Here is an 18,582-nt window from a genome sequence, read left to right as displayed (position 1 = left end):
GTGTTTCCTTTTTTAAAGTATCCGAATGTTTTCGTTAGAAGAATTAAGTTGGATTAGACCAACTAATGAGAAAACGTTGCCTTCGATCACCAAACATGGTTCGTAAGTCTTACGCAAGCTACATCATCACGGCACCACTTCCATCTGTATTGCGACATTCAACCACACAATGAATAAATATATTTCACAATGTTTCCTTCTCTTACATTATTCATTTATTACAGGTAAAAAAATTGGTAAGGGAAATTGGACACCCACATAGCCAAAAGACAAAATAGTCTCCATCTTATGGAAATTAAGGAAAAAAAGAGCTACAGAATTGAAAACGACCTCCAAAACAAAGCCACAACTAATTTTAAGTATCCATACACTCAACCTTTTCCCCCAATCACGTCTCTCTTTAATGACTTGCAGAACCCGACAATGGATTTTCTTCTCCACGTTCATCAAAGAGAACATTATTCTTTTTTGGGTTTTCCCAAACATGATCATCTCAGCACGCTGGTAGATCCTTTGGCGGCGGTATTAAAGACTCATTTGGACCCTTCCCATTCTCCACCAAGAATGCCATTTTTAACCCCCACGTAGTGTGCACTTCCAAGTGACAATGCATGAACCAAACACCTACACCAACTCAAAATATTTATAATATTAGATTAGCACAAGAAATATATCAACTCTTTAAATATCTCTCTCTCTATATGTATACGTATATGTGTATGTATATGTGTATACCTGGGTTATCTGCTCTGAATCTTATAGCAGTCCACCCTGCTGCGGGCACTCCAATGGTGTTACGCTCGACTGGGTCTACGAGATTGAACTTAGAGGGAGATGTCTTAGGATCAAAATTTCCAAGCCCTCTCCCAACTGCAAAGAAGTTGTAGCCATGCAAATGGATCGGATGGCTCTCAGGTGCTATAATTCCTGTACCCTGGAGTACTAGTTGCACTGTAGAATTATAAGGGAGGCGATAAACCCTAGTTCCGTTCATCGTTTGCATATTATTCGGCCCACTGCCCGTGTAATTGAAAACTATCTCGGGATTCGCGGGGAAATCGTCGGTAAACACACCGCTGATGTTATAGTAATGCGCTTGCAGGATGGCGGTTGTCGGCATGACGAAGGTAACGTTATTCATGTCGGCGAGGACCCTAGATCCGTTGACACAAGTAGGACAAGGGTTGACGCCGACGCCAATGGTGAAGAGGAGAGAGTGGTCGATTTTTAATGGCACATTCGCTGGAAACTCCTTCGAGTTCAAGCTACGGAGGGAGTCGATGAAGTTAGACGCTACCGGGGTAGCGTTCTGCGGCGGCGGAGTGATGGTGGTGAGGGCGGTGGTGGAGAGTGTATTCGTATAGTGCACGGTGGCGGTGGCGGTGAGATTGTCGACGGGGATGGGCGAGTCCATAAAAGGCGAGACGGTGACTAGGTACCGTCCGGCGCTTTTGTCGGCATAGAGGAGGACGTTGGTGGTCTGGCCCGGCGTAATGAGGACGGTGTCGGTCGTGAACGGCTTAGTATAGACGGCATCCACTTCTACTACCGTTAGATTATGGCCCGCAACCTTAAAGAAGAGCTCATCATTAAGAGCAGCGTTGATGATCCGTAGCATGTACGTTTTCCCACTCTCCACTTGTAACTTGAATCCATCTGTATATACATATATACGCCAACCATGCATTAATTAATTTGAAGTAATATCATCCAGAATTAGACTATATATATATATATATATAAAAGACATAGCTTAGGTGTACGTACGTACTAACCTTGTGGAGAAGCACAAGCGGACATGGGACCAGGGTGACCGTTAATAGTATGAGCATCCGAAACGTTGGGTGGCAAACCAGCACTCATAGCCTGGTTGATCACGAGTTCCGTATCGGATTTCCACCATTCACCTGCAATTAATTCATATTTATGAAGCAATCATGTACGCCACGTCCATGTATGTATATATCATATATGCAAGAGTTTGATAAATATATCTATATATCTCGTTAATTAATTAGTTATACCTAAGACTACGACGACCTCCTTATCGGGAGTGGGGAAGGGATATGGTACGTGAAGCTTAGGAAGGATGACAATAGCACCATGAATGGTAACCCTTAGCCAAAGGATGTGAGCGTGCCAAAACAGCGTTCCTCTCTGGCCAGTGATTGTAAATTTGTACACAAAATTCTGGCCCGGTTGAATAGGACACTGTGTGATATAGGCCGGGCCATCGTACCAGCCCGTTCTAAGCTGCCTCACTCCATGCCTGTGAACATATATGATGGATTACTACCTCTTGGTTTGATAATTAATTATATTGCACTCAAGAGGTTAGGATGATTCATAGATGGATCGATGGAGACTGCTCACCAGTGGACAGTAACATTATATTTTACATGGTTGACGACCTTCACGATTACATTGTCGCCTTCTCTCACGTAGAGGGTGGGCCCCGGGAACTTGCCGTTCACGGTGACGATGGGCTTCGTGGAGCATAACCGAGTCATATTCTTCGAAACCACCTGCGCAATTATAAATGTATATATAGAACCAGTACAAACACAAATCTATACAAATAATCTTATTTAACGTTTATTAAATTGATAAGCAAGAGAGCATAGCGCAAATGCATGAAGTCCGGAATATTAATGACTCAAATTAATACGCACGTTAAACTTGTAATGACGAGTCCGTCCGTCAACAAGAGCAGGAAGCAGGCAAGCCACCAAGACTAATGTCCGAAGCCAAGACTCCATCTTCTTCTCCCTCACCTTCCCTTGCCTTGATCTCTGAGCCCTCTCTCTCTCTCTCTCTCTCTCTCTCTCTCTCTCTATTGTTCAGAATGGTTGGAGTACTTTGATTGCATGGAATGACTGGCCAGCATATCCTTATAATGGGTTGGGACTTTTAGCTGCCGAGTCGTTTTTAATTGTAGGTAAGGGAACCTTGAATAACAAGGTTATGGTAGAATTACCACATACCGATTCGAGATTACTTGAACTCCACATAAAGCTCGAATATCTCAATACGATGTAATTCTGGAACCTGCTTCAATGAGCTAAGTGTCATTTTCCATTGGTTAAAAGATGCATTACAGATATTAACTTTGAAAATACTTAAATTGCATATCGATTATTCTGTATTTAGTCCTAAAATCTACTCCATGTTCACTTGGTTAGGTAATGGGTACTTATCGTTTTTTTGTAAACGGAGATGAAATTGGACTGACACGACCGTACCGTTCAGACTAATATCTTCTCTGAAAGCATAGAAGGAGAGTTGTAATGTTTTGTCCTGTCAAGCATTACAGCCAAAAACTCGCAACTTTCACGTTGTTGCAATCTGAAGGTAAAAGGCAACGTTATAGCAGTCGCCATTTTGACGGGTTGTACTCCAACTATTACTCCATATTGAATTGCAAATACTGCGGCCGGAAATGTTAGGGAATTAGATCAAACAGGTGGCTAGAAAAAAAAAAGGCAATCACTTGCTTATCCATATTAAATTAACCTACCTTTTAATTGCACTCACTAATTATATAATCTTATTTTCATGTTGCCATGGTCTTTCTTTTACTGCTATAATGGTGTTTATGGCCGCATGCTTATCGACAAAAAGTGACTTCCTAAACTATGGTTGGGAAGTGGCTTTCTACGGTGTGGTGGAGAGACTGTTCGCTAGTTTGAAACAAAAGCTATCTATATGTGAATATGTGATTAGCAGCTTTACCATATACTTAGCTGTCCAGTGGGTATAAGTGGGCCAGCCCAATTCAATCTACCCAAGTGTGAGATGGGCCCTGAATTAATCCAAGGTCATCGACTCGACCACAGTGCCAACAAGCTTAGAAATTTTCTCGAAACATTTAGATATTCTCTCATTAACTAATCATTATAGTCTAGTCCTTCAATGAAGGAGAATCTTAACAGAATTAAGAACTCGGAGTATCTTAACAAATCCCCCCTGGTTCTCCTTGTTAGATTCCCCAGCACTCCGTCACGATCGTGACAGAATCGTAACGACCCGATATTAATCATCGGATTTCAAATGTATCTCTCACCATCCTTCCGGCTGGAATAAGAGTTACCTTCCCTTGTTCTAGTTCGCTGGAATAAAACTTATTCCGCTTGTGGCCGTAGCCCAGAGGGTGATAGCCTTCCCTTCTCTATCGCGATCTGATGTGATGTTTTATTATTTCCTCATAGATGTTTAAGAAGAAAAATTATGATAGACAGAGGTGTTTGATGTTTATTAGTAGATCTTTCCAATTGGCTAGCAACTTCGTGATCTTTGATCTTCTCTCTGCTAGGAAATAGAGCTAGTGAAATGATTTCATCGTCGTTATTATGGATACTCGTGTTTTACAGTACTCTACATTCATATCGCAGTGCTAAGTAATTTGTTGCAGTCGAAACCCATGGAGGAGGCTGAAGATAAGTATACAAAAGATGGAACGAGAGATATCCACGGGAATCCTGCCATCAAGAAGAATACTGGGAATTGGAGAGCTTGCCCCTACATTCTTGGTAAGTAGTGATGTTTCTAACTATGTCAGTTGATAACCTTTCTTGAGTGTCTTTATGACATTATGTATTTTACCAATGTTTTATATGTAGCGAATGAATGCTGCGAGAGATTGGCATATTATGGGATGAGCACCAATCTGGTGAACTACATGAAAACTCGTCTCCACCAAGGAAATACAACTGCATCGAACAATGTCACTAACTGGTCAGGCACATGCTATATTACCCCGTTGCTCGGGGCTTTTATAGCTGATGCCTACTTTGGAAGATATTGGACAATTGCTACCTTTATGATAGTGTATATCTTTGTAAGTTAATGTCAGAATTCTCCATCATTCTATTCCATAAACTCAATCTAATAAATTTTCTCTTTACAGGGTTTGACGTTATTAACAATGTCAGCATCCGTCAAAGGGCTAAAACCTTACTACTGTCAAAACGGTGTATGCGACCCAACAAAAACACAAACTGCACTTGTTTTCCTTGCACTATATCTCATTGCGTTGGGCACTGGAGGAATCAAGCCTTGTGTCTCTTCTTTCGGGGCTGACCAATTCGACGAATCAGATGAGTCGGAGAAGAAAAGGAAGAGCTCCTTCTTCAATTGGTTCTACTTATCCATTAACATTGGGGCCTTAGTTGCTTCCTCTATCCTAGTGTGGATACAGATGAACGTGGGATGGGGTTGGGGCTTTGGAATCCCAGCCGTGGCAATGGCTATCGCCGTCGTTAGCTTCTTCTTCGGAACGCCACTATATAGACACCAGAAACCTGGGGGGAGCCCGCTTACGCGAATTCTGCAGGTTGTTATTGCATCGTTCAGGAAATCCGGAGTGAAGGTGCCTGGTAATACTTCTCTGTTGTATGAAGTGACGGAGAAGGAGTCTGCAATTCAAGGCAGCCGTAAGCTTGAGCACACAAATGAGCTTAAGTTAGTTCACCAAATCGATGCATTTCCTTTCCTCACTAAACAAAATCTTGTTGGTACTTGGCTTGTGCACAGCATTTGGTAGTCTTTGAATATTGCTTACATGCTCTCCTGTTCAGGTTCTTCGACAAGGCAGCAGTGATAACTCAAGAGGAGAACAAGAAGAGCCCCGTGAATCCATGGAGGCTCTGTACTGTCACCCAGGTCGAAGAACTCAAGAGCATAGTTCGCATTCTTCCAATCTGGGCCAGTGGCATCATCTTCTCCACCGTCTACAGCCAAATGAGCACCATGTTTGTTCTACAAGGCAACACTCTGGATCCCCACATGGGCCCAAGCTTCAAGATTCCAGCCGCCTCCCTCTCCATCTTCGACACCATCAGCGTCATCGTCTGGGTTCCAATCTACGATCGCTTCATCGTCCCATTTGCCCGCAAGTTCACCGGGCGAGACCGCGGGTTCACGCAGCTAACCCGCATGGGCATCGGCCTCGTCATCTCAATATTCTCCATGTTGGCCGCTGGAATTCTGGAGGTCATAAGGCTTCGCACTGTGGCAAGAGACAAGTTATATGACTATAATGGCTACGTGCCCATATCCATATTTTGGCAAGTTCCTCAGTACTTCATTGTTGGCGCAGCAGAGGTGTTCACGTTTATTGGGCAGTTGGAGTTCTTTTATGATCAAGCACCTGATGCCATGAGGAGCACTTGCTCTGCGCTCTCGCTCACTACTGCAGCACTTGGGAATTACTTGAGCACGTTGCTCGTCACGATTGTTACAGGGATTACCACCAAGAATGGGAAGCTTGGGTGGATTCCGGACAATCTTAACCGAGGTCATCTCGATTACTTCTTTTGGCTGCTGGCTGTGCTTAGCCTGTTCAACTTTGTGGTTTACCTTTGGATTGCGAAGAGGTACAGTTACAAGGCAACTGTTGAGGATGAGGTGGAGTCTGGTAGTGCTTAGGTAGTGAGTAGAATAGAATGTTAGTGCATTTCTACTTGTTTTCCAGTCTTTGGTACGAGTTCCTTTTTTTATTTTTCAATAATGAGTTTGGTGTATATTTAACTTTTTAAGAATGCTAAATTTTTAAGATGTATTATGCCTTGGTTTTGTACAAAGACGAGCTTATGCAAACTTTAGAAGGGCAAATATCCAACCAAGAGACGTTGAACCAAAATATACTATATGCAGAAAACTAGCTAGAAACCCACAATGGAGCTAATAATAATTTATTCAATTTCTTTGGAACCATATCAATAGAGCAATGATGCATGTCTTTAGAGTTCACACTCGGTAGTTACATGGACACAAAGGGAAAAATGATCACAAGGCAACTGTTAGGTTCACTTCTGGAGTTGAGAATAAATTTGACTGATGCAATTCCATCTTATTCCAAGACTAGGAACAACTAACACAAATTGCCACGCTAGGGGTCAAAATTTTTGGCCTCATCACTTACTTGATGAGCACTCCTCATACCTGACTCAGTTTGTGGTCTGTGGAAGATGGATGCCCTTGCCACTGCCTAGTTCGAGATGAGAGGAGTATAAATTTGAAGATCTGAATGAAACCAGTGGTCCTATCTCTTTGACCTTCCATTAAGAACACAGATGAGAGCCTTTCATATTTTCCAGATAAGTTATGCTGTAGATAACAACAATTCCCTACTTGCGGAGGAACAGATCATGAAAAACCTGAACTGTACTTAGCAGGCTTTTGAAGAGACTGCAGAAATTAGCAGAGTTGTGATAGAGAAGACTGAGAATGTTCTGGAGGAGATTTAGGATCACACTGGATGAGACTTAAATGAAGGCCTGTTCTGCAAGAGTCTGCCTGCAGAATACTAACACACATACGGGAGAAAGAAAACTTGTCGCCTTAATCATTGCATAATAGCCTTAATCTCGATCCAAAAGTGCTGGTTGATGCCAATTGCAAAGTCTAAATATATAACTTGCGCTGATCTCCTTACTGACCATCACAGTAGGCACTGCTGTGTAACTTACCGTCGGGCTGATCTACGAGGTGAGTCTGGCTTTGATAACTGTGGAAACAGAAACGAGAAAATTAGTGAAAGACAACTGCCGTGGTGGAACTTCTTCACAAGTCTCTTGGCAAATGGAAGTTTTGTTAACTATATAGTGCATTAAAATTATTGCAACCAAATAATTCTTAATCAGCAATGTTGCTTGGTATAATAAACCACAAAACTCTCATAGTTGTGGTCTGATACATTCCATCCTTTGCTTTTGCATCAAAGAAAGATCTTGGCAATATAACTTCCACTGCCAAACTAAGTAACTCAGTTACCAACTTTGATGCTCTACAGATTTTATCTCTTCCAAATCATAATAAACCAAAATAATAAATTTAACAAAGCCATAAATATTAAATACAAGTTAATAGACATGCCTCAGATGTGGAGTGATAGGCCGATGACCACAAAAGTCGGCAAATGGATTTGTAAAGCAGGAATATTCTTCAGTGACTACTGGCATATATGCAACCGAAGGATGAAATGCCAGTGTTAGAAATCACAACCATGTTTCTGCATGCAATCAATATCTGTATTTGAAGCATGGTACATGAACGAGTGCAGAGAGAGGAGCATAAAATAGTTGAGTGAAAGAGGACGCTAGCTTGCAGAAGATTTCTACGGAGGTCACGTTAAGAAAGGCCTGTAATTGACGACTCCAAAACCAGTATTCCCCAGGTAATAATAGCAATCGACATAGTGCCACAACCTAAAGAATCATCCAATAGCTTGACTGCATAGGTGATTCCTCTCAAGCATTTCGTCGAACAACTTGATGGCACTATCCAAATCGCCATTTTTAAAGCGAAATATAGATAGGAATGCCATAAGAGACGCCCTTGGCTCGACGTCGCGGCAGGAATGGCTTGTACGAGTCGTTGGACTTGATTCCCAGTTGTTAGGTCTGGAGGTTAGGGACGACGCGGTCTCGGTTCCTCGAGATCGAGTGAGTTGCCGTCGGCAGTTTTGGTTTGGTTACCTGTTGGCTTCGACTGTTGGACAACTTTATACTTGTGGACTTTTACTTAGAGCATGCTTTTCTTCTTTGTTTTGGATGTTATTAAACTTCATACCTTATTAAACTTCTTATTGCAAATCTATGTTTCAAATAAATTAAAAATTCAAATTCTAATACATAGTGATATTGTAAGAACTATATAAATATAGGTTCATTGCATCGTATAAAATAAATAATATGTTGAGAAAAAAAAGGCAGTCAGAAAAATATTCTAGGGAATCAATGACTTTCCCCCCCCCCCCCCCCCCCTTTTTTTTTCTTTAAAAAAAAAGAATTGCTTTTGTGGCACAAATGAAGCGACAGGTTATTAAAATAATACTTTAGAAATAATGCTTGTAGTTTAATAAGTTTGTATAAGGCAGAGCGCAAGAAACTATACGAGCATAGTTTATAATAAGACCGTAAAGATTAGTAAAGTAATACCATCTAGAAGCAAATACGATACGACTAAAAAAGGTTCATTAATACTGCTATATTATCTTCTCACCAAACTTCTGAGATATGATTAAAGGATAAATATCCCTTGATAAGAGATAAATATTTTTTTATCAGAAAATAAATGTCCACCTTTATCTTATTTAAGATGTTTCTTATCTGGCGATTAGATAAGCCCCAGTCTTGTTTAAATCAAGTATATGCTTACTTTTAAATTAATTTTGTATCCAAATAAGTGTATGACAATCTACTTAAAACTATTATTCTCTCTCCTTTTAAATTCCATTCAATTATGTTATATTACTAATAGAATCTAATTACTATTTGCCATTAAAAATATTATTTTAATTAATTATTATTTCAATCACTATCTCTCTTATCTCTTTGCTCTCTCTCATCTTTCTCATTCACTAGTTATTATATTTTTTTATATTCTAACATATTTTTATATCATAAACTATTATTTAAGTTAAAAAAAAATAAGAATAATTAATTAGATTTAAGTTTTGTTTAGGAGCAACCCGTAGGCAGGCCGATAAATTCATTGACTCTGATCATAATTTACATGCTCAATACATATAAAAAGGGGAAGAAGATATTTTAAAGAGCTCCATTACCAGTATTACACTTAGGTGAATAAGATTTGAATGAGAAATACCGATTACATTCAAATATAATTAGCTAGCTAGTTGTAGTTTTCTTTTGATCTTAAAACAGATGTTGAAGCAGTGTAGATATAAGTACAAAAGACTTAAACAAACCACATTGTAAGAAGCGAGATAGATGGTATGGAAAATATCTAAGGAGAAAAGGAAGAGAGGGAGAGAAAGGGGGAAGAGATTGAGTTGACCGGTGGGAAAAGATACCAATAGCAGAGCGGTGCTAATAATCATGTTGAAGAGTTAACCTACATCCAAATGCCAAGAAAGTATTTTATCTTGTTTATTTTTCCTATTAGAAGGGTATTATTGTGAGTCGAGAATAAAATAAAGTTTGTTATCCTCACTCATGGATGGTGATGGGCCAGGGGTGGGTAATATAATTTATAGCTATAAAATGGGGTCATTTGGTCATTTGCCATACCATAAGCCATCCTGGTGGCATTATTAAGGAAACCGAAGCGGAGTGGGTACTGGCAGGGCAGTACCCTTCTCGTTTCTCCCATCAGATCCATACGCTTGGTGTCACGGGGGGTCTCTCTGGGTAGCGGAAACTTCTTTTTAAGTACGCTCTGTGAGTATTTCTTTTTCTTCGCTGGAGTGGCCTCTTTCCTCTTCTTCTCTGTAACTATTTCCTTTGCTTTCTACTTCCTACTTCTATTTCTATCTCTATTTATTTTTTTTCGCTCGACAAACGAAACGGAGGCTGTTTTGGTCTCAAGTCCACACACACCCCACCCCCCGTGCACCCGCCCCATTGGGCTCGGTCTCATCCCTCCCGCCCCCCTAGGTTAACTATAACTATTCCGAATCTATTTTCTCGTTAATTTGGCTTTCTTTTGATAGGATTATCAAGTCGCATGGTGATTTCCCTAATTCATGTCATGTCTCCTGGGGCATAATTAGGGACAAGGGCTTCGTTCTCTCTTCAAATTCTGATAGTTATGTTTTGGGAACTCGAGGGAAGAGTTCATGCGAGGGTTAGATTAGAATTAGATGGGAAATAGTGGATTATTTTCTCAAAAAAAGAGAGAGAAAAAAAAAAAAAAAAAAAGATCAGATGGATTCAGAGCTATTTTGCTATCGATTACTTCCATTGCTTACGATTTCTCGTGTGGATGCTGGGCCTTTTAGGGAAACACTGCATGATTGATTTTTTAGTTTTATTCTATATATATCTCATCTAAGATAGAATAATAATATAATAATAAAAACTCACAGTTCTAATATTTGGAACTTCTATCTCAAAGATCATCATTTCACTTTTCGACAAGTAAACACTAAACACGCTATTATTCTTTCTCTTCATATTTTATTCATAAGATATAGGATATATTCGCTCTAATTTCCCGAGCCCAATCATCATCTCCAAAATGACCAGCCCACAGGCCCAGTACATTCTTCATCTAACGGCTGTGAAAGTCCACACGAATCCTATCGCGATTAATGCAAGCTCATTCTCCTTTTTGGTAAATCCAGCTACTGCAAGCTCCCGCCAAGGCGGATGCGAGAAGCCAAAATTGGCGGCAAAAACCTTCCCTGCGGTGGTGAACGGATCCCACCGAACGCCGACTTCTATACTTCGGCGGAGTACCGGACTCCGATGGCCGGTATATATATCCCACGAGATGAGATCCGCCTTGATCCACTCTTAATCAGCTTTCACCAAGAACAGGAAGAGAAAGAGATTTCCACCGCCTCCTTCTGCGAGAACCCACCTCAAGATCTCCTAGGCTTCGATCCCGTCTCGAGCTCGTCCCCTCAGTCGTCCAATTCCGATCATTCCGACCTCGGAGACCGGAGATGCTTCAGTCAAGAGGATGACGCGCTCCTCGAAGCGGTTTTAGACGAGCTGTTTGGAGAAAGAGACGGTGGCCCGGAGAAGAAGAGGAAGAGGGATGTCGAGGAGATGGTGAGATGGGTTAGAGATCTGGCGGCGGGTCCAGTAGAGGAAAAGAAGGACGGGGAGGAGTGGGAACAGCAGATCTTGAGGTGTCGACAAGCTTTGTTCGTGAAGATGGAAGGCGTGGCTGATATGGAGGAGTTTCCTAGCTTATGTCGGCTGGTATAAAGAATCTTTTCTTCTCTTGCTTTGCTGTTCTTTGTTTGTTTTCAATGGCGTCATCTCTTGGATTTTAGTTTCTTCAGGGTTTAACAAATTTATGCTCGAGAGGTTTGGAGTAGAATTTTGTTTTTTTTATTATTTATTATAAGATCAAACATGTCAATGTTTCCAGTGACTAATGAATTCTATGCCATGGAGATTAAATCTTACAAATAAGTGCTTTAACAATTAGATATTATATCCTTATTCAAATGATGAATTAAATTGCGCTAGTTACAATTAATCGTGAGGAATCCTTGTCAAAGCTTACAGTAGATATCTCCTTGATATCCTCAACGTTGAGATGGTTAATCATGTAAGTTACCTTCGGAATTAGTTTCCTACTCCTTGAGTGTGACTTTCATTCATGTGTAGATTAATTTGGCGTAGACCATATTGATTGTTTTGATCAGGACTGTGGACTATTACCATCAGCTTCTGAGCTTTTCTTTATTATATAAAAGATATAGTGGCTCAACAAAGTGGCGTGCTGCTATTTCAGCCTCAAATACTTTGGAGAGTTTACCATCCTTGGAATTCCTCGTGATGCCTCAGAACTTTTTGCTTCATTTACTTTTTTTAAGTTCATGCATTTAAATGCCATTTCTGTTCATATTTTAGAAAGAGATAAGTGGTGGTGGGTGTTAGTCTTTGGTTTTCTCCTGTCTTCCTGCAGTCCATTACTGTGAGAGACCAAGGAATTGCTGGCCACCAAGCATAGTTCTGTTCTGATGTCAAAATTTGAGCTTTTGATAGTGCATGCTTGATGCTCCATTTGAGCACGCACAATTAATTTTTATTTAACATTTCTTTCATATTAGTATATGTTAAGCTGTTAACACATGAATTTTTCTTCGTATATAAGATTTTTATTGGGATTGCCAGTTTCCGCTTGCTTATTTGTGCCTTAGGGAAGACTAGTCTCAATATCAAAAATTATTGCTGTCTCTTTTTTCTGGATTCTATTCATGTCTTTTGGAACTTTTTGAGGGTTTATTACTGGTTTAATCCAAAATGTTGCACAATTCTGTCTGGAGTTGGAATTAGTCACTACCTGCATATAGTCATCCTCGCAGAACACTAAAAGTTCTAATAATGTGGTGAGCATGAGGATGTCCACCGGAGATTTCAATAGTATTTCTCGTCATCACATAAATAACTTTCTCTGTTTTGAAAGAATTTAACATTATCTTTTCATTTATGGAAACATATTCTTGCATATGAAATGATGTTCTTAGGTTGGATCAATAAGCAATTGGATAAATTAGACTCAGTGTCTAGATAATTGTGGAGTTTTTCAATCTCTCAATCTCTGAATTATTTTGGTTGTAACTGTATGGTCGATTACATGATTACATCTACTTCTTTTCTATTTCTACATTTATATGTTTCTAAACATTCTCTCGTCACTGTAGTACAACTTTGTTTCATTCCATGTTATTAGAATTATGTCTGTTTTTATATGCTATTTCTATTATTATGCCTTCCACTGGAACTTTGCCATTTCCATTCTTGATTCTGTTCTTGAAATAGTTCTCCATCTAATTGGATGATATGTTTGCTACAGAAAAAACAGAAAACCAGGAGCTGGTCTTTAGAATCACGGTGCAAGAATCTGACAGAAGCATTGCCGACCCGGAGGTCTGAGAGGCTATCTAGGATAACAAGGCTTACATCAGCGCATCTTATAATGCTGAGGAAACGCATTGGACGAGGTGACTCATTTCAAGCCGATATACCTGAATGGACTGGGCCCCCATCTGAGAAAGATATATCTGATTATAAGGAAGATAAAAACATCTCAAGGATGTTAGGAACTCGAGTCTGGCCAGTAGAAAGGTATATTCTAGATACTTATGAGGCAAAGGTCGGTAAAGGAAGGTCAGATTTGTGCCAGTGCGCTTCTCCAGGATCTATGGCTTGCATCAGGTCTCATACAAGCATGGCAAGGAATCAACTAAAGTATGAATTGGGTGAAACTTTCTCAAGTTGGGGATTTGACAGAATGGGTGAGGGAGTTTCTGGGTTATTGACATATGAGGGGCAAATGAGGTTTAATGCACTTGAACGCATAAATCCTGTTAAAGAACATGGGACTTTTGGGCCTGCTGTCTCAAGCATTTTATCTTGAAAGGCAGAGAATATATCTAGTGATCTACTACTAATCCAATGAATGGTGTGAGACCAGTAGATATTTGTCTGCAGAGGGAGGTTGAGGTGAACGAATATAAAGCACCATGGTGATGGAGGAAAAAGGCATTTAGTTGTGGATATTCTTAGAATACTGAATGTTGAGAATCCTCTCATATTTTTCTTGTTTTTACCCTTCCTGGATATGATTATGAAGCCGCATGGTTACTACCTTCTGCAGCTTCTATTGATTGTCCAATGCATACCTTACATTATTTGGTTGGTTTTGGCGACATGCAGGTTGTTACATGGCAAATCTTTGTGGTTATTTTGATAAATGCATTACCGAATTATGGATTGTCCTTCATTTGTCCTATTTAAATATTGAACAGCCAAAGTATATGTCAAGCATAAATACATGATTTTTATCATTTTTGTGTTCACCCTTTACAAATTCTTTTCTTTTATGGTAAAATACTAAAATATGTATATTATGTTTTATAGAGTGCGCATTAAAATACTAAAATATGTAATTATATTACAAACGCCTCATCTTGGGACTATTTCTACACTTGCAGTACTGTAATTTGCAAGTTTAGACCAGCTGGTATGTATAAAGATGTTACATTAGCTCCTAAATGTAAATTTGTGGTTGGGTTCGCAAAATTCTGATCATTGTTGGAGCCTTACCTTTGTAGTTTCATAGGCTTTGCTTGTGTTTATGATACCGATGACGATGAGGTACAATTTACTGTGATCTACTTTGGGCTTGTGTGCAAAATATTTGTAATTTCATCCAAAACTAAAAGAAGCTGGTTTTGCAAGTGGACGGCAGTCCAAGGCCTTCTTTGTGCACTTGAACAGATTGACACAATCAGTGTAATAAATAGGCAACAATAATTCCTGTGGAATATACTTGGGGTAGCATCTCATTGGTTGTTAAAATAACTTATATCAGTCCCATTTTACCTGAACACTTCCATAAAGAAAGAAAGAAGGTTGAACATCAGTAAAGCTGAAACAAGATCTCTCTCATGTGCATGGGATGAGTGCGATTCTTTCTTTTTCGATTGTTGATCCAATTGAACCAAGTTGTTAGCTCTACTGTGATTCATTGATGCAGCAAATGCTTTTATATGCAGTACTCGTATGTATATCATGCAATAATGCTTTTTGTGTATAAATTTTCTTTCATAGTTGAACAGGTAGGAATGCTGTGCTTTATGGCAGCTAGCTAGCATATGTTTAGATGTAAAAGCGATGATCATGAAATCAAATCATAAGGTTTGAGTAGTGGGGGAAAAGATGCTCTTTATTTTTCTGAGCAGCTTCCTCCTTTCTTATACTACCTTGCTAGATATACAATTCTCATTAGGCATACCACTTTACCATCAGAGGGAAAAGCAGTAAAAGCAGGTGCTCTCTTTGCTTTCCCCACTTCGAATACCTTTGAACCCCAGTATGATGATTTCCATGCAATCCAATCCAACTTTATGACAAAAATTCTCACAAAAGGGACCCAATTGTGAACTCCAAGGCGTGCCCTGAATAATGCAGTCCTCCAGCAATTTGTAGTGCCTGGCCAAAGATCTCCTTGGAATATTGTAAATCTCTAAGAAGGTTTAGCCTAGGAATTGTCCCCTTTTCCTGTGCGCTTCCATGCTTTGTCCCCTCTAATACATGCCAAACAATGCATTCCTCCATTGGGATTCCCAGCATACAATTACCTATGGCTAATCCTAGGCGATTGTAGAAATGTGGGTCTTTTTAAGAAGGCAATCATGATGATCTAAGTTCCGATTAGAGTTTGCAAACCAAGAACCGATCTGCTTTGCTTTGTGAGTTGTGAGGATTCCTTTCAACAGTCTAGGGGGAGAAAGAGAGAGAGAGAGAGAGAGAGAGAGAGCCTCCATCCACAGGATCAATAGACTGGAAAATATCACATGTTATGGCAATCATGAGGTAGAATTCCCCTTTTTCTCTTTTATATGTATGTAAGCTGTGCCCTTACTGCTTGCATCTGTCTGGCTTCTGCCTTTCATAGACAAAATGCTCATATAAAGCCTTGCAAAATTGCTGCAATGAGGACCCATTTGTACATATGAAAAATCCCAAGGCCCTCCCAGAAAATGTTTGCTTATGTTCCCATGGGGACCCCTCGTTCCCATGAGAAGCCAACCTCTTCTCCCTAGGCTACAGGCTCTCACTTATGCCCTTCTAAGGCCAAGGCAGGCAAGCCTGAATTCAACAGAACAAGAAGCCATATGCATGGCAGACAAACGAGTTCACACTTAGTGAAAAAAAAACACGACTTTTTGACACACTAAGCTATCATCATAAATAATTAGATTTCGGCTTAAATGAACTTAATTATCTCCATTGGCATAGGCAAAGGAGGGAACAGGAGACAAGTGGCACGGGTCCGTGGGAGGCATAGTTAATGTGCCCATTGGTCTCGTGTGGTCCTTGGTTTCACAACGCTCCAGACTCCCAGAATGGATGCCAATGGTTGAGGACCGCACAAAATTAGCTGGGGAAGAAGGCATTCCTGGGTATGTACTGGTTTCATGTTTCCCCAAGGTGATGGAGATCGCTCATGGATAAAAGGAGAGGTTGGTCATCATGGACGATGCATGGTGTATCTATGTCTATAGGATGAAGGCAAGCAATGTGGGACTTGATGGGTCTGTGAACTCTCACTTCCACTGTTTGATCATGGCGAGGAATCCATTTTGATCGAATGGGAAGTTGAGATTAATCCTTTGGAAGGAGCACATGAAGACACACTATTGTTGACTATTTGGTTTTTTTGTTTGCATCAATAGGATAGAAGAGGCCATACAGCATGCCTACAACTACAAGAAAGAGCAGTCAGAATAGTAATTCTTGTCCCAATTGGTGTGCTGTCTTAGTTGCACTGTGTACAACATAGTATTGATGCTTTGAGTTCATAGATGCAGGGCCAAGATTGTAATTTTAGAATGTCTCTTCTCTGAACTCAGGCGGAGAGTGATAGATATATTATACTTACAATTATGTGAAAGGTATTAGGCCCTCCTTAGGTAAATCAACTAACAGTGTAGGTGGTGATGTGCAAAATTAGCCTGAAAAAAGAGAGAGAAAGAGAAAGAGAAAGAGAAAGAGCAAGAGAAAGAGAAAGAGAAAGCTTAGCTTAGGTGCTGAAGGCCAGAAGGTTACCCTACAACAAGGCGCATCTTAAACCCTTGTTTATGAAAAGAAAAAGGAAGTAGAAGCATTAATTATCATTTCTAAGCTCAGGAGGAGACAACTTAGCCCATCTATCATGTGCCTAGCTGTTCTTAATCAAAATGGCCTGCGACCATCTTTTGCTTAACTTATGTAATAAGACAAATCTGAAGTAGTCCCAGTAGTTCCAAATGCCCTTTTGTTCTCTTGTTAATGAATAAAAACTACCGTAAGAGTTGAACTTTTCCATAAAAGAAACGAGAATATGAGAGGAAAGGAGAAGGGAACAAAGAAATAAGGATAGAAAAATAAAATGCAGGGAAAGGGAAAGTTCACACCCCATCTCCAACAAAAGCTCCAGAGACAAACCAATACTTTGACTATTCGAATCTTCACCAAGCAATAAGATATTCGTGACAAATATGAACAGCCCCTGCAGATCTTGTAAGCAGTAAGCCTGATTTGAATGCATTCCTAGATGATGTGATCTCCTTCGTATCTTTTATTGCAGGACATACAATTCTTTATTTATTATTTATTATAAAGCTAGAAAATAGAAAAAGACTAATTAGCATGCATGGCCCACTGCTAAATTTTTTTTGTTTAGTCACTGTCAAAGAACAAAAAGTAATAAAGTTATAATATAAGCCAAACACAGAGGATTGTTTAATGCATGGTGGATAATAATGGGAGCGGAGCAGATAGTCTGCAGCCCCGGACTGTAGGAACTTCCTACAGTTGGATAACTTGGCAGACAAGAACAAATACGTGACCTCATCATCCATGACCATGACTCATGCTGCAGAGAATTCTCAGCTGATGTCCTAAAACAACTAAACAAGGTAACCTAATAATTGGATTGAGCCAAGTTGGTCGCAGTGGCCATAGAGATGCACCAAAACTTTCTTCTCTGGTGCATAATAGCAATACATCAAATGAACTAGGAACCTTTGAGAAGTCCCATAAAGAGAGAATCTATGTCACTCTCCCTTCTCTTTATTACCAAGCACCCCTGCCTCCTTTACCTGATCAGTTCTTTGGTCCATCAGGTGTTTCATCCGAGAGACCGAGATTGAATAAAGCTCGGTTACCATATACTACCCAATAATCTACTAGCTCGTATCCTGCTCTGTTTCTATTTGGACTACTTGATTATGACTATCTATCCTCCTTCTCTTCTACTGGAATCAACGACTCCATGAAACTTTGAACTTTTGGGTACTTGTTGGCAAAGATATCCACCAAAATCTAAATGCAAATTACGAATGGATCAAAGCACCAGTTTCTTTCCTCCCACTCAAAAAGCCGGACCTTACGTTGTAGAGTGACGCGTGATTCAAGGCGGCAACAGGTCCGGATCGAACATCTAAGGCATCACTGCCGTCCGATGAGATGTAAGATGTAACGCCATGATTGTACTCTATCCTTGCTCTCGCCTTGTAGACAGAGCTACACTTTTGGGGATAGAATATGCATCATCACTGTTTGAGGAGAAGGAGAAGGAGGAGGAGGAGGAGGAGGAGGAGGAGAG

General features: G+C 40.1%; 3 protein-coding genes and 1 long non-coding RNA gene across 6 annotated transcripts; 2 read left to right on the top strand and 2 right to left on the bottom strand.

Moving 5' to 3' along the window:
* Window positions 1-149: 149 nt before the first annotated feature.
* Window positions 150-2,829, bottom strand: LOC140775403 (laccase-22-like). Its single transcript, XM_073118678.1, has 6 exons — window positions 2,673-2,829; window positions 2,374-2,525; window positions 2,025-2,269; window positions 1,776-1,907; window positions 736-1,656; window positions 150-624 (listed from the first exon to the last, which is right to left on the bottom strand). The coding sequence occupies exons 1-6, from the start codon at window positions 2,757-2,759 to the stop codon at window positions 494-496; spliced, it is 1,668 nt and encodes a 555-aa protein (XP_072974779.1). The 5' UTR covers window positions 2,760-2,829; the 3' UTR covers window positions 150-493.
* Window positions 2,830-4,011: 1,182 nt separating this feature from the next.
* On the top strand, window positions 4,012-6,585 carry LOC140775402 (protein NRT1/ PTR FAMILY 8.1-like). 2 transcript variants are annotated; one of them, XM_073118677.1, is made up of 5 exons: window positions 4,012-4,150; window positions 4,392-4,529; window positions 4,620-4,837; window positions 4,907-5,460; window positions 5,577-6,585. In XM_073118677.1, exons 2-5 carry the CDS (start codon window positions 4,421-4,423, stop codon window positions 6,424-6,426), a joined length of 1,731 nt encoding a protein of 576 aa, XP_072974778.1. In that variant the 5' UTR covers window positions 4,012-4,150; window positions 4,392-4,420; the 3' UTR covers window positions 6,427-6,585. The 2 variants fall into 2 exon arrangements, with proteins under 2 accessions (XP_072974778.1, XP_072974777.1); XM_073118676.1 differs by having other exon boundaries at window positions 4,143-4,240.
* A 91-nt stretch (window positions 6,586-6,676) lies between these two features.
* LOC140776161 (uncharacterized) lies at window positions 6,677-8,533 on the bottom strand. Its single transcript, XR_012106839.1, has 2 exons — window positions 7,876-8,533; window positions 6,677-7,507 (listed from the first exon to the last, which is right to left on the bottom strand). It is a non-coding gene; the product is annotated as an uncharacterized lncRNA (long non-coding RNA).
* A 1,512-nt stretch (window positions 8,534-10,045) lies between these two features.
* LOC140776420 (uncharacterized) lies at window positions 10,046-14,220 on the top strand. Of its 2 annotated transcripts, none has more exons than XM_073120129.1 (3): window positions 10,046-10,184; window positions 11,090-11,675; window positions 13,282-14,220. In XM_073120129.1, exons 2-3 carry the CDS (start codon window positions 11,115-11,117, stop codon window positions 13,843-13,845), a joined length of 1,125 nt encoding a protein of 374 aa, XP_072976230.1. In that variant the 5' UTR covers window positions 10,046-10,184; window positions 11,090-11,114; the 3' UTR covers window positions 13,846-14,220. The 2 variants fall into 2 exon arrangements, with proteins under 2 accessions (XP_072976230.1, XP_072976231.1); XM_073120130.1 differs by having other exon boundaries at window positions 10,055-10,175.
* Window positions 14,221-18,582: the final 4,362 nt, after the last annotated feature.

The sequence above is a fragment of the Typha angustifolia genome, chromosome 14 (assembly GCF_048772165.1).
Source record: "Typha angustifolia cultivar Huaian chromosome 14, ASM4877216v1, whole genome shotgun sequence".
NCBI lineage: Eukaryota > Viridiplantae > Streptophyta > Magnoliopsida > Poales > Typhaceae > Typha > Typha angustifolia.
This window is presented reverse-complemented; position numbering and strand designations above follow the sequence as displayed.

Bases quoted from the DNA above. Each gene is read 5' to 3' on its own strand.
- LOC140775403 (XM_073118678.1), bottom strand. From the start codon at position 2,759: ATGGAGTCTTGGCTTCGGACATTAGTCTTGGTGGCTTGCCTGCTTCCT. The intron at 1,908-2,024 runs GTATAACTAATT...AATTAATTGCAG, and splicing joins GGAGGTCGTCGTAGTCTTAG to GTGAATGGTGGAAATCCGAT. The intron at 625-735 runs GTATACACATAT...GAGTTGGTGTAG, and splicing joins ATTCAGAGCAGATAACCCAG to GTGTTTGGTTCATGCATTGT.
- LOC140775402 (XM_073118676.1), top strand. The intron at 4,530-4,619 runs GTAAGTAGTGAT...TTTTATATGTAG, and splicing joins AGCTTGCCCCTACATTCTTG to CGAATGAATGCTGCGAGAGA. The intron at 4,838-4,906 runs GTAAGTTAATGT...TTCTCTTTACAG, and splicing joins TTATGATAGTGTATATCTTT to GGTTTGACGTTATTAACAAT.
- LOC140776420 (XM_073120129.1), top strand. From the start codon at position 11,115: ATGCGAGAAGCCAAAATTGGCGGCAAAAACCTTCCCTGCGGTGGTGAA. The intron at 11,676-13,281 runs GTATAAAGAATC...TGTTTGCTACAG, and splicing joins TTCCTAGCTTATGTCGGCTG to AAAAAACAGAAAACCAGGAG.